Genomic DNA, 23,249 nt, shown 5'->3' with positions numbered 1-23,249 from the left:
GGGGAAGTGTTATGCTTGAAACTTTGCATGCTATTCTTTCTGGTGTAGCTTATAGGCCTACGGCTCCTTTATTTTAGGTCCTCAAATAGTAGATGGAAAAATAAGAATTATATTAATGCAAACAGAAGAATTATGGACATGTAAACATTGATTGATCAGGTTGATTAGTCAGGTTTTGTGTGTTGTTTGAACCGTACAGAGTATAACAAACGTTGTCTTTATAGGCTCAGGCTATTGGATAATTTCCCGTCACACATTAAACTTTTATATTTATACATGCAGAGCTAGGATTATGCCATTTCACTCTTAAAAAAAATATATATATATATTTTTAAATGTTCCTATCGTGGAGATCCTGTACATATAATTGTCAAGATGTATAATGGTCTGATGTTGTTTATCAGGGTTGTTTGCCCTGTTTATGTTATCCGGAACTGCAGTTTTATGTCATTATTGTGAGCCCTTCGGTATGGATAGATTCTACTTTTTACAGCAGCACAAATTTGATTTTCTTCACTGTGCTATGTGTGAAAACAACATTTGCAGCTTACTGCTGAGAGACCCAACAAAAAACACATATTATGACAAAAAAATGAAAAGTAGTCCAGAAAGGGACCATTTTACCAGCCAAAAGACATTTACGGCTGACAAGTTTGAGGTTGCAACACATTTATCAGCAAGAGCTATCTAGCGTTTAGGATTTCTGTCGCGAGCCCAGACCTTACGTCATGGAGCTCTGAGTCGAGAGCAGGCCTGGTTACAGTTCAAAGTCCCATAGGGGCCACGCTTCAAGCCCACTCTGATTTCTACTGAGTTAAAGATCCACAATGCAAGGTTGTGATGGATTTTTGAAGATTGCAGGAAAAAAGCAACAAGGCAAAAGGAGTGAAGGACTGGAGGCAGAGGCGGAGGGAGGATCACATTTCTTTAAAAGCACTCCAATGTTTCAACTCCTGCTTGATTTCCTGAGGGCCCACTGCTCTGTTTTGGGGTGGGGAGTTTGATTTGCATATGCTCCACCCCCCCTGTTCTGATTGGCTGGGTCCTATCCTGCATGTTTCATCACAGATCCAAACTTCCTCAGTGCTCTCCTTGCTTTACTTTGTAGCTACAGGCTGATGAAGCGGGACACTGGGAGCCAGCAGCTGTCTGTGATTCATGCAGTAAGCTGTGAGTGTGTGTAAGAGAGGGAGGCAATAGCTCTAGTTATAGGGTTCTGTAATTTCGTTATCTGACTAAACTTAAGGGCTCTAAGGTTGTTGGTATAAAAGGGATTTAGGGTTGTCTTTCTTTCATTTAGTCTTTAATTCAAATCTGTTTTGTTAGGAAAAATATTAGATTGTTTCATTGCTAGATTGAGCTGTAATTGTTGGTATATTTTGTGCTGATATGCAGAGCTTGGTAAAAGTGTAAGAATATGGGTAGATGAGCTGTTTGATTCATGGCTTATATTGATAAATGTATTTTATGTTTTGTCGATTTATAACTAAAATATTTGACTTTTTTACTGTATCGGGCTATTTTAAAAGGATATATTTTCTATCAATAGTTTAGTTTTTTCACCAGTCATTATTTAAATTGAAGAAGGGGAAATAAGTAGTTTTTTGTGGGTGTTAGCCATGCCCTTTTAAATGCTGGACAGGACCGTAACATCTCACACAGTCATGCTGCTGGCTCTACTGCTGGTTCTGTGGCTTATTTCTGGGGCCCAGTCTTCAGACCCGGCCCCATTAACTGTCATGTACCAAGTCTGGGAGGAGCAGCCTGTGGGCACCAGGGTTGGCCGTCTGGTCGATGACCTGCGTCAGAGAGGCGAGACCGGGGTACTGGAGGATTTCCAGGTCGTGGAGCATGGTCAAGCCCTGCCTTTCTCCATTGGAGTAAGAGATGGAACTGTCGCCACCCTAGGCCAGCTGGACCGGGAGGAGCTGTGTCGAGGCTCGGACCTGTGTGAGCTGGCCTTCAGTGTCCTCTACAGGAAAGGTGGTGTTATCCACTTCCTGAGGGTGCGGGTGGAGGTGATGGACCTAAATGACCACAGCCCAACTTTCCCCAGCAGCCAGCAGGAGATGGAAATCTCTGAGATGGCCACATTGAGGATGCGGATCCCCCTGGACCGAGCGGTGGACCCGGACGCCGGCCCCAATGGTCTGCAGACCTACTCGCTGTCCGTCAACCAGCATTTTGCCCTAGATGTAAGGAGCGCTGTGGATGGGCCAAAGCAGGCAGAGCTGGTGGTGATCAAGGAGCTGGACAGGGAGGTGCATTCCTCCTTCGAGCTGACTCTGGTGGCCTGGGACAAGGGGAATCCTCCCAGGTCGGGCAGTACTCTGGTCCAGGTCAACGTCTTGGACTCTAATGACAACAGCCCCATGTTTGAGGATAGCACCCCCACTGTGGAACTAGCCGAGGATACAGCTCGTGGGACTAGCGTCATCAACCTCAAGGCCACGGACCCTGACCAAGGGGCCAACGGGGAGGTTGAGTACTCTCTAAGCAAGCATGCGCCACCTGAGGTGCAGAAGCTTTTCAGTATCCACCCCCAGAGTGGGGTAGTGACTTTAAAAGGCCCACTGGACTATGAAGCCAAACACTTTTATGAGGTGGACATCCAGGCGCGTGATCTTGGGCCCAACGCCATCCCCTCTCATTGTAAACTACACATCAAGCTAAGGGATGTCAATGATAATGCACCAAGGATCCATGTCACTTGGACACCCCCTGATTCCCCAGTGGCAACTGTTTTAGAAGGTGCACCAGAGGACACGTTCCTTGCACTGGTGATGGTCTCTGATGCAGACTCCGGGGACAACGGGAATGTGCACGCCCACATCCAGCATGGATCCGGCCACTTCCGCCTCAAGAAAATCCATGGCGACAATTACATGATCGTAACCAATGGCACCCTGGATCGGGAAAAGGTCATGGAGTATAATCTCACATTACTTGCCCAGGATTACGGTGACCCGCCACTGTCATGTGTTAGACACCTAGTTGTCCATGTGTTGGATGAGAATGACAATGCCCCTGTGTTCTCCAAGTCCCACTACAGGGCTTCCTTCAAGGAGAACAATACCGTGGGGCTCCAGGTCCTCAAGGTAGAGGCCAATGATGTGGATATTGAGCTCAGCGGCAGGGTGTCCTTCTCCATCCGAGAGTCCAATGAGCTGGGACCTCCCATGGCGTCTTTCGCCATCCACCCCACCAGTGGTGTAGTCAGCGCCCAGCAGTCATTGGACTATGAGGAGTCGCCCACATACTCCTTCATTGTGGAGGCCATAGACCATGGGCATCCACCCCTCACCAGCACCGCCACGGTACTCATCGAGATCCAGGATGTCAACGACAACTACCCCGTCATCAAGGAGCCGATGCCAAAGAAAGGCATAGCCTTTGTGAGTGTCCTGGTCAACGAGGAGAAGGGGGAGATAGTGACACAACTAGGGGATGGTGCTGAAGAAGGCTCCCCCGATCCTCATACTGGTCGCTCTGTCCAAAATGGATTTATGGGATTCCTGGCCACTACCATCAAGGCTAATGATCCAGACTCTGGCCTGAATGGAAGACTCAGCTACATGATCACAGATGGAAACCCCACAGGACTATTCAGACTCAATGACACCACCGGACAACTGTATGTTAACACGACCAATGCTACAGAGCTCATTGGGAAAACTTTCAAAGTGGATATTGCTGTATCGGACAAGGGTTCTCCAAGGCTATTGACAAAGGCCACCTTGGAGGTGGCTTTCATCAACTTGCGGGACCATTTGAAAAACTCAGCCCCTGGTAACCATGGTAAGCTGAGTTTCACCATGATGGTGGCCATCTGCCTTGGGGCCAGCTGCATCCTGCTTCTCCTGGCGGTTGCCTTGGTGACCACCTTCTGTCGCCCCACGAAACGAGACAACCATTCCTACAACTGCAGGACGGCCGAGTCCACCTACACGAGCCACCCTCGCCGCCCACAGAAAAACATCAGGAAGACAGACATCCAGCTGGTGCCAGTCCTGAGGGGACGAAGGGAGGACCCTCCAGAAGATGACGAAGCCCAGCCCCTCTCCCCTATGCTCCTTGTGGTTGAAGAGCAAAACACTGAAACGCAGTACAGCGTTGCCAACTCCATGAACCCAACAGTCCACTCCCAGGCCTACCCAGAGGGGGGATCAACGCTACCAGTCTCCCATTCCAGAACACTCAGGAAACCTGGGAGCATCGAGCTGGATGGCACTCTTCCTTGGACCCCTGCCATTCCTTACCGAACCCTGCGTAAGGCAAGAAACCCTTCATCATCCTCCTCACTGTATCAGACCAGTACCCTGAGGCGACATGGGAACTCTGAGATCCAGGTTAGCCCCGACGTTGAAGTGCCAGAAACATCGTCCCAGGTGGCAACACTTAGAAGGCCCAAGAACACAGATACCAGAAGTGGACTTGACGCTGAAGACCACAGACGGATGCTGAGGAATCTGGTCCGTCTCTCCATGGCTGCCTTCGGAGAGAACTCCATTGAGTTGTCTGCTGCCTCTCCCGAAGTGCAGGTAATAAACCATTTTAGTTATAATTACTTTGAACGTGAATGCACATATGGTATATCTTATGCAATGCATCACATTGGTTTTAATCATTCTCATGTCAAATACCCTATATCCATTTCACAAATAACAGAAAGAGAACCTTTTTTTCTTCTCAGACTTTCGTATTATAAATAAGCCTTAATTTTTTCACGTGCTCTAACTGAAACAATTAATTGTAACCTACAGGAATTGAGATGCATTTAAATTGAAGGTCCTGAGAGCAGATCATTTCCCCCCTCTTGTGTATGGCTTACATAGGAAGCCTGAGGGGACAACTAACAGATGATGCTGGAGCCAAAGCATTGCGTTTATTCAGGTGCTCATGTGTCAGCCACTGTAATCCTGTCTACTCCCATGCCCCTCAAGCATTCGCACCAATCCTTTTACTCAATATCGCATAACACACTCATATAGAGAAGGAAAAATGCCAGGAAAAATCAGTAGACCACTCTTATTCTCTAAGGGGGAAGCCCAGCCAAAGTAAGCTCTGTCTGTAGAGTAAGGGAATACTGCTTTGACATTTAAACACTGTGAGTCGCCAGTGACAAATGGTCCAAATTGCTGATCTCACAAAAAAAGGCAGCATCTGTAAATGTCTACTCAAGAAGTGCTGTGCTAGTCAAATCGACACATCGTCATTGAGGGGGAATAGACGCAGAGGGGGAATAGGCGCAGACGGAGATGCCATCTCCCAATAGTCTTAGAACAAAGAGTCTGGCAATGTTTTAAGGCCTCACGTAAATTCCATTATAAGCGCAGGAAGATGACTGAGTTTTGATCCACCCCTCCTTCATCTCCGCCTGCTCGCCCCAGCTGGAGGTTTTCAGACCCCCCCCCCCCCCCCCCTTCCACATGACCATATTTCAGAGGTTCATCCTGGAAGGAAACAGGTCAGAGAATAATAGCCCTTTACGTAAAGCGCTTTCCTGTCCACCATCTGACACACACACACACACACACACACACAAGCCCACTCTCCACACCTCACAAAGGCTGTTTCCTCTCTGAATGTGGAGGCCAGAGTTAGCAGCATATCCACAGGAAAGATATCAGCACAAACTGCTCCAAATGAACTCCCCAATGTTAGGGGTTGCCATAGTGAGCGACAGGTTGAATAGATTCTCACCGAACAAATAATATTTATTCATTTGACGATTGACACCTCCACCCAATACACTCAACAGCCTCAATACAGCACCTTCTCAAAACCCTAGTTTGTTATTCTGACTTCTGTGTTATAAGATCACTGTCTCCTTAACCCTTTCATCATCTCCTGCCTCCTTACAGCAGGTTTCTCAGCTCCTCTCCCTGCTCCACCAGGGTCAGCTGCAGCCAAGACCAAACTTCCGAGGCAACAAGTTCTCCCAGCGTGCTGGCAGGTGAGCACATTTCCTCTTTCTTGTCTTTTTTTCCCTTTTTCTTTTCATTATCCCTCCTTTGATTCAGAGCCAATTGGCTGTGGACCACCACGACCACTACATGCATCATTATCCCTCCTTTGTTTCAGAGCCAGTTGGCTGTTGACCACTATTACCACTACATGCATCATTAGTTTTAGATTGTATTGATGCCTTTTGATTCAACAGGCTACAATCTGACTCACATTATCATCTTTTCATGAAATGTATTTGTTATTTATCCTTTTTTTGTACAAGTGATCACACTGAGATTTTAAATCATTTTTTCAAAGGAGACCTGACCGAAGACACAAAATAAATACAAGCACCCTATAAATATTGTTTCAAATCTTCCTACCCAATGGGCGCAGACGTCAGTTCAACGTCTAGTTTTGATTTACATTTGGTTGAGTTGTCAACTAACATAAGGTCAATGTGGGAAAAATAAAATAAGGGATTTTGGTAGAAATTTGTGTGGAACAAAATACACTTCTCTTACGTTGATGATTTTTACAAAATCCAATCAGTTTTCCACGTTGATTCAACGTCATCACATTGAAATTTGTCGAAATAACATTGATTTAAAATCAAATGTATTTATAGAGTCCTTTTTTACCGATTTCATAAAGTGTTGTACAGAAACTCAGCCTAAAACCCCAAACAGCAAGCAATGCAGGTGTAGAAGCACGGTGGCTAGGAAAAGCTCCCTAGAAAGGCTGGAACTGAGGAAGAAACCTAGAGTGGAACCAGGCTATGAGGGGTGGCCAGTCCTCTTCTGGCTGTGCCGGGTGGAGATTATAACAGAACATGGCCAAGATGTTCAAATGTTCATAGATGACCAGCAGGGTCAAATAATAATAATCACAGTGGTTGTCGAGGGTGCAACAGGTCAGAACCTCAGGAGTAAATGTCAGTTAGCTTTTCATAGCTGATCATTCGGAGTATCTCTACTGCTCCTGCTGTCTCTAGAGAGTTGAAAACAGCAGGTCAAGGTTCCATAGCCGCAGGCAGAACAGTTGAAACTGGAGCAGCAGCACGGCCAGGTGGACTGGGGACAGCAAGGAGCCATCAAGCCAGGTAGTCCTGAGGCATGGTCCTAGGGCTCAGGTCGAGAGATACTTAAATTCACACCGGATAAGACAGGAGAAATACTCCAGATATAACAGACTGACCCTAGCCCTCCGACACATTAAATACTGGAGGCTGAGACTGGAGGATTCAGGAGACACCGTGGCCCCATCCGATGGTACCCCCGGACATTCAACCAGTTTGTGCCCAGTGGGTGGTACTATAGCTAGACAATGCTGCTCAGATATGTGTCTGCCCAATAACAGGAAGAGTGTCTCATACCATAAGTGCTCTGCCAGTCAGTCACTGGCAGGGAGCAGGTCTACGCAGGACTGAGTGCCTACCACACTGCCATGACTCCTTCCCTAAGGCAGGAGCCAGCACATCCACTGACCACAATGTTATATTCTATACACAGTATGATGTGAGGGGTTCATATATGGCTCAGCCTCTTCGCTTTGATGAATAATTAAGAATCTGTCTACGTGGGGTGTATGTTTTGTGTCATGGCCGACTATCTGGGATGTTGTCGGCCCCCCTGGTTTATCTCCCAGTTATACAATGGGTGGGTCTAATCCAGGATGCTGATTGGTTAAAACCGCATTCCAGCCGGTGTCTATTCCACAAGTTACCACAAGCTATGACTGTGTAATGCCTATTTACTCTGTTCCATCTCAGTGGAGATCAAGATTATAAATTGCCTGGCTGGACTGATGAGACGGTGGATTGCGCAATGAGATGGAGTAAATAGGCATTTCAACCTCATAGCTTTAGCCTGTGGTAATTTGTGGAATAGACACTGTCTGGAATGCAGTTTTAACCAATCAGCATCCAGGATTAGACCCAACCATTGTATAATTCTGTTCACGAGAATGAGCGTTAAAATCCCACCTGGAAAACTACCTCCTTTCACCTTTTATTTTGACAAACTCCCTCATTTGTTGTATGATTTGGAAATATTGGAATTCAGACATGACCGTTTCTAAATGAAAGAGCTATGGCAAATTTGATCAAATTTCTGTAAAGGTGTGGGCAGAATGTTTAAACATTTTGCACGGAATCTTTCAAACTAAACACAACCCAACCGTCCGCAAGCTGGCGCTATTATCCCTTTTACATAGTTTGTCATCTTACGTCCGACTTTGATGTATTCAGCAGGCAATACACTGGTGACTCCCATGGACCGGATTGTACATAAAACATCTTCCATTCCCGCTACAAAGTTTCCTCCTTAACTCGATTTAATGGCTCATTGGTGGGGAAAAAATAAGCATATAACACATGGTGGGCGAAATAAGCATATTGTCTTAATAAAACACAATTTTCCACAACCATTTTAAGAGTTTCGGACAACTTCTGGATGTTGTACACCATGTGAGCCTGTTTACCCCTGGCTGAATGCGCACCGCAACATCAAAAAGTAACATTAGCCACCCTAGTATGGTGGTGGAAAGTTGTTTTAAGACGGTACGCTAAATCGAGTAAAGGAGGAAACTGATGCCGTTGCAGCCTGAATTGAGGATGTTTTATACAAAATCCGGTCCATGGTGGACACGAGTGTATTACTGACTGTGTCGATACCTAGAGGTAATACGGCATCAGGAAGAACTACGTCCTCTAGGGGTCTCGGCGCTAGCCACCTACAATGAGTGCCAAACACAGAATGCATTCTGCCAGATGATTATTCATTCAAACAATTTCAAACTAAATGCTAGAGCCCACACTTATATGCAAAAGACGAACGGTTGTTGAATATTTTGTTTATCGATAGATGATAGAAACACAATCTCCTGCCTTGGTATAGGCGCTGAGATGAAATAGGCTACAATGTCGCGCTCCTATTGCACAGCAATTACTGTGTGTTATCCTACCCTACCCATGGCCTTCTGTCAAATATTTTAAGTAGGCTACTGGTCTGTTTACTTTAGAGCATTCTTGGCTTTTGAAATGATGACTGGTCATATGTATCGTATAGTAGCGGGAACTAACCAATCATGTCAGAAAAGGAAATAACAATAATGAAAGAAACATTAAAACGTTCATGCTGTTATGCAATCTCCTTACCAGTGGTAAATGCGTCTGTTTTATCATTTCGTTTTCATGTTTTTATCACATTATTTTGAATTATTTCCCGTGCCTCAAACATCTCAATAGAATAATATTTTTTAACCTTTATTTAACTATTATTTTCAGTGACGGCCTAGGAACAGTGGGTTAACTGCCTGTTCAGGGGCAGAACGACAGCTGGGGGGTTTGAACTTGCAACCTTCCGGTTACTAGTCCAACGCTCTAACCACTAGGCTACCCTGCCGCCCCAAATATGCTTGCAATACAATTAGAAGTTGTGTGTACGCATGGTCTGAGCTGTGTGTGGAGATAAGCACACTTTCCAGTCGGGTTCAAAATGGATAAATACCAATCTTTGCGGGGTTTAGTCTTTTTTGTGCGTATGCACCTTTGATAAAGAGGCCTAAGGTCTGTCTGGTCTCTAACTGGCTCTGATAAAGTCTCTGACAGGGAGCATGTTCTGTCTTCAGTCTATACCTTGAGTCTCTGGTATTTTATCACCAAACTTTAAAACCCCCAGAAGTACATGAAGTAGGAGACAAAGATTAGTGTTGCACAAGACCTCTTAGCATGGCTTAGAGCATCTCAGCACAGTTAAATGCCACTTAGCACACCACCACACCCTTTGTCTGGCTCAATGCACCTCAGCATTGAGCCGGGGTTGGAAGCTATTAAAGTGAGCTCAGGTCAACACATTCCAGAACAGCTTGATTCTTGGGAACAATTGAATATGACATGACAGTCATAGTGAAGGTTCCGCAAGATGGCTGACCGTCGATAATATGACTCCTAAACGTCGGTTCTAAAATGCCCTCTCACTGTCCCTGACGCTCCCCTGTCTGTTTCCTCCGCTTCCCTGTAGGTCTTACGCTCAGGACACTGATTGGCAGAGCACCAAGGACAGCGGTCATGGTGAGAGTGAGGCCGGAGACATGGACTGGGACATGGGCCGAGACTCCCCTGTCGACCCACTACTGGAGGAGGGGCTTAATAACCTGCTCAACAACCCTGGTAAGAACTTTTTCAAATGGAAACTTTATTTAACCAGGTTGACCGTTTTGACAAGAGAAAATATACTATTTTATAGTCAACAAAACAATAGATCGAAGGGAAAATATTTGAATGGTCAACATTAACAAAGGAAACACTTACTTGAATTCTTAGCTCTCTGTTGGGCTTCTACCACGTAATTATGTTCTTAAAATTCTTAGCAAACTTAAGTGACTAGCAATATCATACGCTGAGCGTGGCTGTTTTCACTCAGCCGTAAAGATACATATTGCTGTACTGTATGTGACATTGTTTGAAGTGAAACAATGAGTGCAGCGCTTAATATGATTGACCAGACTAATACACATGTTCAAATTCTATATAGTCCAACCTACATTGAATGTACGAAACATTAGGAACACCTGTTCTTTCCATGAGACTAACCAGGGGAATCCATGTAAAAGCTATGATCCCTTATTGATATAAATCCAATTTAATCTGTGTAGATGAAGGGGAGGAGACTAGTTAAAGAAGGATTTTTCAGCCTTGAGACAATTGAGACATGGGGTCGAATGGGCAAGACATCATATTTAAGTTCCTTTAAACTGTGCATTGTTAGTAGATGCCAGGCGCACCGGTTTGAGTGTGTCTCAAACGGCAACCCTGCAGAGTTTTTCACACTCAACGGTTTACCGTGTGTATCAAGAATGGTCCATCGCCCAAACGCCATCCAGAAAACTGTGGGAAGCATTGGAGTCAACATGGGTCAGCATCCCTGTGGAATGATATTGACACCTTGTAGAGTCCATGCCCTGACAAATTTAGGCTTTTCTGAGGGCAAAAGGTGTTGCAACTTAATATTAGGGAGGTGTTCCTAATGTTTGGTATACTCAGTGTATGTACACAGTAAGCATACGTATTGAATTCCTTCCAATTGTTCAGGTCATCGTCACGTCGGCTCTGTCTTTGTTATTTTCAAAACACGGCACATAGTCTCTCTTAAGACTTCTTTCAGTTGATCTTGAGTGAGAGCCATTTAAAGTCTATGCCGGTACAGTAACCTCACACAGGGGTGTTACAAAGACCTGCGTGTGTGTTTGTGTGTGTGTCATGCTTGAGTCACCCATGCCCAAAGGGGTCCACCATTAGCATTGTAACTCACACTAGATTTGTGAGACTCACGAACGGTGAGAAGCTCATGCTCTTTGAGGACCTATGACGTTGTTCAAACATTCAAACAGCCTGTGTTTCTGATTCCCTGGGCAACACATTTTTTTATTTTCACCTGGAGAGCCCCATCTTTTAAGCTGCATAGAACAACCCCAACACACCCACACCCACACAGTCACCACCACCCACTCTGCCCTGAGGCAGTGTGTCAGTGTGATCTGAACAGATAGCCTTGAATCTGACCTCTAATATCATGTTCCACATCTGTCTTTCGTCCTGATCGACACAATGCAAAGGTGTGTGTGTGTGTGCGTAGATCATTGCGTTTTCAGCACCCCTTCTTCAGAATGCGGCCTCAGTTTATCGCTCCTTGAGCTCTGCTATTTTCTTGAGTCTGCATTCCTTTGTTTGGTAGCCATATCACCTATTAAAGAGACAGTTCACTCGAAAATAAAAGTCTTAGAGCTGATAGACGATGAATCACATATCACCAATTGAATTGTCAGTTTTCAGTCAACTGATGATTTTTTTCAATATTTACCATTAGGACTTATCAAAGTTGAGCTCTGACTTTAGTCAGGTCTGTGGATCTAACGTTTGGCAGTATGCTTTAAATTGCTTCAATATCTTCTGCTGTTTTGTTGTGGTTGTAGTCAATCAACCACAGCAGGGGTGTTCTTCACATCAAACATGTGTATGTGTGGTGTGTCTAAGGGGGTTGCTTTGGTTCCAGTGAGAGGGTAATTGTTTTCTGAGGATTTAGGGTTTCCCTGCTGGTGGGTCCAGTCTAATTAAGTTTGGAATGGGGGGAGCCATGGATCACGAGAGATAAAGAGAAGGGGGATGAGGTGTAGAGTGGGGGATGAAGAGAAAGGGGATGAGGTGTAGAGTGGGGGATGAAGAGAAATGGGGATGAGGTGTAGAGTGAAATGGGGATGAGGTGTAGAGTAAAATGGGGATGGGGTGTGGAGTAAGGGGGGTGGAGTAAGGGGAATGAGGTGTGGAGTAAGGGGAATGAGGTGTGGAGTAAGGGGAATGAGGAAAAGGAGGATGAGGTGAAGAGAAAGGGGGATGAGGTGTAGAGTGGGGGGTGAAGAAAAAGGGGGTGGGGGTGAAGAGAAAGGGGGATGGGGTGGGGGTAAAGAGAGGGGGATGAGGTGCAGAGTGGGAGGTAAAGAGAAAGGGGGATGAGGTGAAGAGAAAGGGGGATGAGGTGTAGAGTGGGGGGTGGAGAGAAAGGGGTGGGGTGAAGAGAAAGGGGGATGAGGTGGGGGGTGAAGAGAGGGGGATGAGGGGCAGAGTGGGGGGTGTAGAGGGAGAGATTTGACTAATAAGGCATGATAACTCCTGACTGAGGGCAATTCTTTGACACGAGACAAAGCTAAGAATTCCCAGGTTCGACAGCCTTATTGCTTTTATGAAACAGTTGACAACATGTTTTCATTAACTTTATTTTAATTAGTAAATTAGCTTTATTTCATCCTTCCACCAGACGATATAGTCCGGGCAAAAGCCGGTTCTGACGTTGCTAACCATCAGGCTGGTTGTTAATTATATTCTCATGTTTTGACCAAGTCGTCGCTATGCTAAACAAGCCATTGGCATGTAGCTTGCTAGGTAGCAGAGGTTCAATTATTACAAGAGAGAGGAGAATTTAAATGTAATACATCATTTATAAATAGGCAACAACCAGCTAATGGTCGAGTCAATAAGATAGCCTAGCCATCCTCCCTAACTAACTTTACTTCTCCTTTGCTAGCTAACTATTAACCCCCTCTGTACCAAACCAAATGCTTGGCTAGTAGCATGGGGAAATATTCTCAAGACACTTTTTTCCAGGGGAGATTAAGGTTATAAATTGACTGGCTGGGCTGTGGGGAAGTGGATGTGCATTGATACATCTAAAGGAACAGTTAATAGGCATTACACATGGAATGCAGAATTGTGGCGCTATAACTCACTGCTATCAATCAGCCTAAAGGATCCAAACAACACGATCCCATCCCGTTTTATAAAATGAGATGCAGAAGGGGGGACGGGACTGAGGCGATTGCAGAGGAAGGGGCCAGAAAAGGAAGCAGCATTTTAGAAAACATGATGTGATTGAACCCAGGCAGTTAGCTTGTGAGTTAACCTCTCTCTGATGTGGCTTGCTGTGAGTTTGATTGATCACTGCACTGTAGTTCAAACCCCACCACATATATGGAGCTCAGTCTTCCATTCAAAAACAAATATATCTCACAGCAGAGCCTTTGAACATTCCAAACAAATACAGCAGAGGATCACTAACTCAGAAGGATTTGTTTCGTTTATGGATTGAGATTTAAGTTGAGGGCTGCCAGTGTCACACAGTGCGTGTGTGTGTGTGCATGAGAGAGGGAATGTGTGTGTGTGTGTGTGTGTGTGTCGGTGTGGTGGGGGTAGGTTCTGGGGTTGTTCAGTGACTGCTCTGTAAGTTTGTGTGTTAGAACAGTGGTTCCCAACTTGGTTTTGGTTACCGTACTCCCAACTGAATTTCGCTCTGCCCGGAGTATCTCTAAAGTATCCCTGTGGACTCATTAGTCTTTTGAAGTACCCCCTGTGGATAGGCCAAGTACCCCCAGGGGTCCCAGTACCCCTAGTTGGGAACCACTGTGTTAGTGTGTGCGTGCCCGGGTCTGGTTGTGATTAGATGAAAAGGACCACAGGGCAAGTGTAACACGCAGGATATGAACCCGGGTCTCCCATGGAAGCAACCAATGTCTTAAGACCAAGAGGGAAAATTCTCTTGGTCTGAAGGGCAGATGTTGTTTTTGGAAGTTCGCAGGCAAGTATCTCTGGGGATTCTTGACAGGAGTGCTAGCTAGCTAGGTTAGCTTACTAGGTACATATAATAGCTTTAGGTTGGTTGTTTTTCCATCAACAACGTTGCCATTTGGACATTTGGATGTGATGATGTAAAACGTCATTCAAGGGCTAAGGGTTTAGGACCGAGGAGCATTTAACACAGCAGAGGATCGGTTCCTCTTCCACTACTGTGAGAAATTTGGCTTTAGGGATTTTTGTCTGTGAGGCTATTAAGACACTATACTAATGTTAACAGCTCTATCTAACTGAAACATGGCACCTGACCTAGATTTGAGATGGGACAACCTTGCCTAAATCCTTTCTATCTCACCTTATCTGTTTTTATTAGTCATCCAACTTATTACAAAGTCTTTAAATAATAGTCCTGTACGAGGTATTTCCATGGCTGGTAAATAAATTATGAGCCAGCTGGCTGACTGACGATACTCCACTTTTTCTGAAAGACAATAGTCAGATTCCCATATCGATCAATGTGATCTAATCCTTTTCCAAAGCATCTGGTCTATGTCTTAACATTTAATAAATGTAAACTCGTGGCTGTCAAAGATTGTGTGACACCCTCATATTATTATATTCCAGTGAAAGAAGAACTTACATATTTAGGCATAACCATTACTAAGTATCAGAAGTGTAGAGGCTTACTACATTTTAACCCTCTTATAAAAAAAAACCCAGAAGAAGCTAAATCAATGGCTACAGAGGGACTTCTCTATCAAAGAAAGAGTTCTAATAACCAAGGCTGAAGGTGTCTCTAGACTGCTCTATCTTTATATCTTGACTGTAAAATAAGCAAAAAGAGAGACCAGATGCTTTTAAACTTTCTGTGGAGAAACCGTACCCATTACATTAGGGAAACTGTTGTCATGAACACTTATGAGTATAATGGGCTGAATTCTGTACTTTACATAGTTTTAAGATCAATTTGAGAAAACAATTCCTAAGAAGACCCACTTCTATGTGGAACGGTATTAATCATGTTGTCTTCTCTACTTTTGGTGGCCATAATTTCATGTTGGTTTGCACTTATAGTATAAACAAAGTTCCAGTAAAAAATGTATTGTCATGGTCCTTAATTTATAACCATAAATGTTCTCCATAGAGATATTGTATAAAAAATACTAAGCGCATTCGGAAACCTTGACTTTTTGTACATTTTGTTACGTTACAGCCTTATTTGAAAATGTATTAAATTGTTTTTCCCCTCAATCTACACACAATACCCCATAATGACAAAGCAAAACCAGGTTTAGACATTTTGGTAAATGTATAAAAAACTGAAATATTACATTTACATAAGTATTCAGACCCTTTACTCAGTATTTTGTTGAAGCACCTTTGGCAGCGATTACAGCCTCGAGTCTTCTTGGGTATGACGCTACAAGCTCGGCACACCTGTATTTGGGGAGTTTATCCCATTCTTCTCTGCTGATCCTCTCAAGCTCTGTCAGGTTGGATGGGGAGCGTTGCTGCACAGCTATTTTCAGGTCTTTCCAGAGATCCTCGATCAGGTTCAAGTCCAAACTCTGCCTGGGTCACTCAAGGACATTCAGAGACTTGTCCAGAAGCCACTCCTACATTGTCTTGGCTGTGTGCTTAGGGTTGTTGTCCTGTTGGAAAGGGAACATTCGCCCCAGTCTGAGGTCCTGAGCGCTCTGGAGCAGGTTCATCATCAAGGATCTCTCTGTATTTTGCTCTGTTCATCTTTCACTCAGCTCTGTCAGTGACCATCGGGTTCTTGGTCACCTCTCTGACCAAGGCCCTTCTCCCCCGAATGCTCAGTTTGGCCGGGCTGCCAGCTCTAAGAAAAGTCTTGGTGGTTACAAACTTATTCCATTTAAAAATGGAGGCCACTGTATTCTTGGGTACCTTCAATGCTGCAGAAATATTTGATTAACCTTCTCTGTATCTGTGCCTCGATACAATCCTGACACAATCCTGTCTCGGAGCACTACACACAATTCCTTCGACCTCTTGGCTTGGTTTTTTGCTCTGATATGCACTGTCAACTGTGGGACCTTATAGACAGGTGTGTGCCTTTCCAAATCATGTCCAATCAATTGAATTTACCACAGGTGGACTCCAATCAAGTTGTAGAAACATCTCAAGGATGATCAATGGAAACAGGATGCACCTGAGCTCAATCGAAGTAGATTGATGATTTTTATTTAATCCATTTTAGAAAAAATCTAACATCTGAATATTTTCAGAATGCACTGTTTTTGTTTGAAATATTGGTTCCCAAAATAATATCCTATTGGTGAGCCAACTTGTAAATGCAGAGGGACTTTTCCTATCTCATCTTATTCTTATATTCTTATCATAAGATCCCTGTAACATCTAAAGAGTTTGCAAATGGTTTTAGATGCCATCCCCTCAGGTGTTGCTTTATTATTCAGGAACGTGTCAAGACCTGACCCTCAGAACACACCTACGATTAACCCTGTTGACTCATCAGTAAGAAATATTTGTTTTTCTTTTGGTCCATTCAACAACATTAGAGCTATAAGAACCTTGTTTCAACAGGATGTTATGTCATGCCTTATTGGAATGGTTTTATTGATAATATAGTTGGGATTTTTATTTATTTTTTTAAACGTAAAAAACATTTATAAATATCATCCTGCCGACCACTATATGATGAAGTAAAAAACAAAACATGGAGTCAAATTGTACCTTTTGTAATGACCACCCAGAAACGGTGTTGAATCTATTTTGGCATTGTATTCATGTGAGGAATCTGTGGCAAGACAACAGTAGATTTATAATTTTACACTATTATGGAGAGATGTATTGCTTGGATTATTTACCTACGATAGGAAAAAATTGAAACAATTTCATTTCATCATGCCATTCATTTCATGAAATTGTAATTTTCAAATATAATCTCTTTTTGGGCTTAGTTGTACAATTTGCATTGTACAAATAATTATAATGATGTTCCGGCCCCCTATCCATCAGCTCCGACAAAAATCGTCCCGCGGCTGAATATAATTGTCTACCCCTGCCATACAGTTATACCACAACTAAAGTTTTCCCTTTATCAACAAAACAAAACACAAGCAATATGTTGGTCATGATAATCAGGTTTGCACATCCCCATACAAAAAAAAGATATACATAGAATGCCTGTAATGCTTAACTGTAGAGAATGGCTTTAAATTGATTTTTACCTGTTGAGTGTGTACGTTTCATTCCAGCCTCGTTTTTACCTGGTGCTAACATGAGTCCTTTGTCCGGATCATGTCTACATTCTGTTGGTGCCCACATTTTCAGAAATATGTTTACACGTGTAATTAAAATGTCTGTTATCCGTCCACTGTGGCTGCATTGTGACCAGATTTCCTGGCCCCTTTATGCAAATTATTTCATAAAAATATTTATTTATTGTAAGACACATATTGATCTAATCAGTCAATGGTGCCACCTGCCAATGATTAAATTTTTTTCTCTGTCCATATCTGTCTACACTTGTAAGATATCAAGACACAATATGTGTCTGACTACCAGAAGTGGGCAGGATGATCCGATCACAATGTGTCTTTTGATTGTCTAAACAGGGTTTGTGCGTAAAACCACTTGACCACTTTAATGCCGATGTATGGTCATGCCGCAATCTGCATTGGCCATACAGCATTTACTACAATGCTGCCTCTGCATAAGTAAGAGAATTGATACTTCTTGCGCTTGTCAAGGAAGTGAATTTGTGTATATACAGGATGTACCGCCCCCACCTAACGTCATCCAATCATGTCAATGCGGAGTTATATAGAGCCCACCGCATTGTTAAAAATTGGGGCGGCGCATGCGGTATGGAGCTTGATATGGCCTTTTGCGTCACACCCTCTGTACGGCGCCTCTGCACCGCATTCCCAGATCAAGCATAAATCAGCTTTTACTTGACTATAACTCCGGATACAGCCAGGAGATGACAGGAAATGCCGGTTAAATATACTCCTGTGATATATATCCTGTTTTCGTTCCACATAGTGTTTTTCTCAAGGAAATTGAAGGAAACGGCAAGATTCGACTTGTACCTCCGTAAGCTTATTTTTATTAACTTAGTTTATATTTGTCTTCTTCGACATACCAGATAATCATTCTCCCATCTTCAGATTTCATTTAACGTTTTCACGTGAAGAAATTCATTTTCAAAGGGATAAACAACAATACTGACCAACAACAATCACTATAACAAAGAACACCCACATGTTCCCTGTGTCACATCCAGCACTGTATCACTGTAGAGTTGTTGCTTTGTCCTATGTTGTTAAAAACGGTATTGACATTTTCTCATCTCTCTCCTCCTCTCATCAGATGACGTCTTTGCTGACATAGAGGACCCTGCGTGGATGTCCCGCCTCTCCCTCCCCCTAACGGCCGACTACCACGAGAATGTTTTTGTTCCCAATGGGCCACCGTCCCCTGAAACCCATTGCTCCCCAGACACCCTTGACTCTGCCTCCTTCTCCACCTTCGGTAAGAAGCCGGAGGATGGCTCACTGGGCGGGGCCTTGATCTCAGAGGTCAACACTTTGTTTAATATGCTCCTGACCCAGAAAGGCGACTCCCAGCCCCGCCCCTCGCCAGACGTGCTCTACAGACTGTCCGCCACCTACCGGCGCTCGCTGGGGCTGGAAGGAGATACCGCCGCAGCAGGGGGCGCCAACACACAAAGGAACTCTGTGAACCCCGAAAAGAGGTCCCCTCTGGCTCAATGCCCTTAGGCCCAACCCCTGGTATGAGAACAGTTGCCTCAACGTTACTTGATCGATTATTGTGTGTTTGGATGCCTAAGACCCCCCCCCAAACTGATGACTTTGTTTTACATGTTGCTGAAATGACTGAACTGCTCATGCTTACAACAGCAACTCCCCTCCTTCTCCTAACATATCCCCATTAAGCTCTGACAGCCTGCTTCCCTGTATGAAACAGGACAAGATCAGAAGAGGGAGAGGAGTTAACCAAAGGCCTTTATTCAGTGCTGGAAAAAGCACAATGTACTATACAGTACTCCCTACATAGAAAAGTGTACATTTACCTTGAGATAAATGTTACACAATGAAACCGTCTTCCTCATGTGGCACATACTCCTCTGTATCATTCTGATGCAACAAAGATTCACTTTCTGTCTCTCGTCAGAAGTGTTTCTCAGTGGGAGCAACAACATGGTGCTATCCGTTGTTAGCGTTGTCCATGGTATGAATGGCTGAGTTTAGCAGCCCCAAGCAAAGAGCCCAAGAAGGAAACCGCTCTCTCTCTTCTCTGAAGACAAAACACTAACAACATTAAGTCCTGTTCCTGAGGAGAAATGTCTGTCACATTGGACCTAGTCTGCCGACACGTCCTTCACCACCATTTTGAGAAATGTTTCCATTATTGATTACTATTTGTATTTACTCAAGTAAATTATTTAGCTACTGAAAAATGTAGTATTTACAGAGGTATAAATGTTTGTCTGTGTAGGAAACACTTACAGTACCTTCGGAAAGTGTTCAGACCCCTTGACTTTTTCCACATTTTCTTATGTTACAGCCTTATTCTAAAATGGATAAAATACAACAACAAAAAATCCTCAGCAATCTACACGATGTACCCCATAATGACAAAGCGAAAACAGGTTTTTAGAAATGTTTGCAAATCAAATTTTTTAAATGTTTAAAAATCAGAAATGCCTTATTTAAATAAGCGGCCAGACTGAAACCGCCACTCAGTAATAGGTACATGACAGCCGACTTGGAGTTACCCGACTTGGTACATGACAGCCGACACCTAAAGACTCCCAGACCATGAGAAACACGATTCACTGGTCTGGTGAAACCAGGTTTGAACTCTTTGGCCTGAATGCCAAGCGTCACGTCTGGTGGAAACCTGGCACCATCCCCACGGTGAAGCATGATGGTGGCAGCATCATGCTGTGGGGATGTTTTTCAGTGGCAGGGACTGGGAGACTAGTCAGGATCTAGACAAAGATGAACAAAGGCAAAGTACAGAAATCCTTAATGAAAACCTGCTCCAGAGAGCTTAGGACCTCAGACTGGGGTGAAGGTTCACCTTCCAACAGGACACACAGCCAAGACAATGCAGGACTGGCTTTGGGACAAGTTTCTGAATGTCCTCTCTGGCCCAGCTCTCTGGCTGATTGATAAAATGCATGCATGTTTGTTGTCCGTAGCTTATGCCTGCCCAAACTATAACCCCACCGCCACCATAGGGCACTCTTGAACCTGATCGAACGTCTCTGGAGAGACTTGAAAATATCTGTGCGGCAATGCTCCCCATCCAACCTGACAGCTTGAGAGGATCTGCAGAGAAGAATGGGAGAAACTCCCCAAATACAGGTGTTCCAATTTTGTAGCGTCATACCCAAGAAGACTCAAGGCTGTAGTCGCTGCCAAAGGTGCTTCAACAAAGTACTGAGTAAAGTGTTTGAATATTTATGTGAATGTGATGTTTCAGTTAAAAACATTTTTTTATAAATAAGCAAAAATTCAAAAAATGTGTTTTTGCATTGTCTTTATGGGGTATTGTGTGTAGATTGATGAGGGGAAAGAAACAATTGAATCAATTTTGGAAAAAGGCTGTAACCGAACAAAATGTGTAAAAAGTCAAGGGGTCTGAATACTTTCCGAAGGCACTGTAAAAGCCTTGTTCTCATTTGCAGCTTGAAGTTACTCAAATCCAATATTTTTGCATAACCGATTCGAATCTGTTCTTTATCCTGCAGTCTGAACAGCTAAAAAAGCACATGGAATCTGATATTTCAAGCCACATTTCAAACCACTTTCGTAGGTGGTTAGAAGTCCGATACAAAACTTATTCCTGGCCATGCGGTCAAATCTGATTTATTTGCCCTCAAGTGGTTTTTAGACTCTTATTTGGCATATCTTGTTGCTTGCTAGCTACTCTGTTGACAGTTTGCCAAGAAAATGTAGTAGCTAACTAGCTTGTTAAATGTTTACAAACAAATGAGTGAATGTGCTAGAAAGCTAAACTGCTACCTAGCTAGCTAGTTGACTGCTGTGGCTCGACAAAAAGGACTCGTTTTGAAAGTTGGATCATCTTATCCTTTGAGGCCTTAAGTGTTCTCACACTATGATGTTGACCATTCAAAACACCTGGGAAACATCCATGGCAGGCATTGTCACCTTAGCTTGCTACATAACTTCTGAGTGATAGGAAGCACTTGCACCAATCGGCCTACACCAGCGCGCGCACACCTGTCTTTACTATGACAACTAGCTTAGTCATGTCAGCAAATTACTGCCATCTGAACACATATAAATCCTATTTGGTCACTTATAACGTGCTATTTGGACAGTCAGTATTCCAAAACTGATTTGAGCATTATAGGCCTGCAGTGTGAACAAGGCATTATACACCCAGGATTTGGCTTCAGATATTTGAATGGCTGTAAAAGTGTTATAAATTATAATTTTTCTGACGAAAGGTGTCATTTGTAATCTTGCTCAGGAGAATAGGGAGTTTTTGTTGCCATAAATCAAACCAGCAGCACTTTGTACATTGTATTTTCCAATACATTTTAATACAATCATTTTAAAACGGCACCATGGTCATTTCTTCCTACAAATTACATTATGTTAAGGATTTGGACTTTTGTTTTGAATGTTGCAAAATGAGCGACTACAGCGCAAGAACACCTCTAGGAGAAATGTGAGAACACGCCCTCTGCCGCCACTTCTATGTAAATGTTTTATATTGACTTGTGATTAGCCAGTAGCTCAGTGGAGTTTTCCTTATTCATTCTTCAGGTACCAAGGGCTTGTTGGAATTCCTTCAAAGTGCATCCTTCCTTCCTATCTTCCTTGGAAACAAATCTTGACTAGACATAATTGGACAAGTGCTCCAGTACCAGATGATTCTTCTTGCTTGTCCAGGGATAAATATTCTGTGATTTCTTAAAGGAAAAGATGCACTGAAATAATTCAACTGAGGCCCAAATAGTGGAGCCCTTGCATTTACCTGTCTAAATAAGTTGAATCAGTCGAACGGGACCCAGCTGTTTTGAGGACAGGGCAAAATGTGATTGGTTGATTTGAAAACTTAGTGGGCAGAGTGTCCATTTGACAGGTGGGAGTCAAATAAAACAAACTATCAGGGTGGTAGGTTGGAGTGTTAAAAATGTGTTGTGACCCACAACATTCCTGGTTCAAATCTCACCACTTTCTTTTCCATCCAAAATATAAACTCAACATGCAACAATTTCAAAGATTTTACTGAGTTACAGTTCATTTAAAGGAAGTCAGTCCATTGAAATAAATTCATTAGGCCCTAATCTATGGATTTCACTACTGTGAATACAGATAATGCATCTGTTGGTCACAGATACTTAAAACCAGTCAGTATCTGGTATGAGCTAGTGCTGTGCATTATCATGCTGAAACATGTGGTGATGGCAGTGGATGAATGGCACGACAATGGGCCTCAGGATATTGTCACGGTTTCTCTGTAAGTTCAAATTGCCATTGATAAAATGCATGCGTGCTTGTTGTCCGTAGCTTATGCCTGCCCAAACTATAACCCCACCGCCACCATGGGGCACTCTGTTGACATTAGTCAACCGCTTGCCCACACGACGCTATACATGCGGTTGTGAGGCCGGTTGGACATGCTGCCAAATTCTATAAAAACAACAGAGGCAGTTTATGGTAGAGAAATTAACATTACATTCTGGCAACAGCTCTGGTGGACATTCCTGCAGTCAGCATGCCAATTGCACGCTCCTTCAAAACTTGAGGCATCTGTGGTGTGACAAAACTGCAGATTTTAGTGGCTTTTTGTCCCCAGCACAAGGTGCACCTGTGTAATGATCATGCTGTTTCATCAGCTTCTTGACATGCCACACCTGTCAGGTGGATTAATTATCTTGGCAAAGGAGAGATGTTCACAAACAGGGATGTAAACACATTTGTGCCCAAAATTGAAGAGAAATAAGCTTTTTGTGCATATGGAACATTTCTGGGATCTTATTTCAGATCATGGGACCAACACTTGTTGCATTTATTTATATATATATTAAGAACTTTAGCAGGTACTAGTAATATACAAAAAAATATATAACTAAAGTTATTAATTACAGTGACCGGTGACAATAAAAATAACACGCATCATCTTA

At 43.5% G+C, this 23,249-nt stretch overlaps 1 protein-coding gene across 1 annotated transcript; it reads left to right on the top strand.

The window, feature by feature from the left end:
• The first annotated feature begins 438 nt into the window (after positions 1–438).
• On the top strand, positions 439–21,681 carry pcdh12 (protocadherin 12). Its single transcript, XM_020502533.2, has 4 exons — positions 439–4,541; positions 5,865–5,956; positions 9,972–10,120; positions 18,431–21,681. Exons 1-4 carry the CDS (start codon positions 1,632–1,634, stop codon positions 18,838–18,840), a joined length of 3,561 nt encoding a protein of 1,186 aa, XP_020358122.1. The 5' UTR covers positions 439–1,631; the 3' UTR covers positions 18,841–21,681.
• Positions 21,682–23,249: the final 1,568 nt, after the last annotated feature.

The sequence above is a fragment of the Oncorhynchus kisutch genome, linkage group LG15, assembly GCF_002021735.2.
Source record: "Oncorhynchus kisutch isolate 150728-3 linkage group LG15, Okis_V2, whole genome shotgun sequence".
Taxonomy (NCBI): domain Eukaryota; kingdom Metazoa; phylum Chordata; class Actinopteri; order Salmoniformes; family Salmonidae; genus Oncorhynchus; species Oncorhynchus kisutch.
This window is presented reverse-complemented; position numbering and strand designations above follow the sequence as displayed.

Bases quoted from the DNA above. Each gene is read 5' to 3' on its own strand.
- pcdh12 (XM_020502533.2), top strand. From the start codon at position 1,632: ATGCTGGACAGGACCGTAACATCTCACACAGTCATGCTGCTGGCTCTA. The intron at 4,542-5,864 runs GTAATAAACCAT...GCCTCCTTACAG, and splicing joins CTGCCTCTCCCGAAGTGCAG to CAGGTTTCTCAGCTCCTCTC. The intron at 10,121-18,430 runs GTAAGAACTTTT...TCCTCTCATCAG, and splicing joins TAACCTGCTCAACAACCCTG to ATGACGTCTTTGCTGACATA.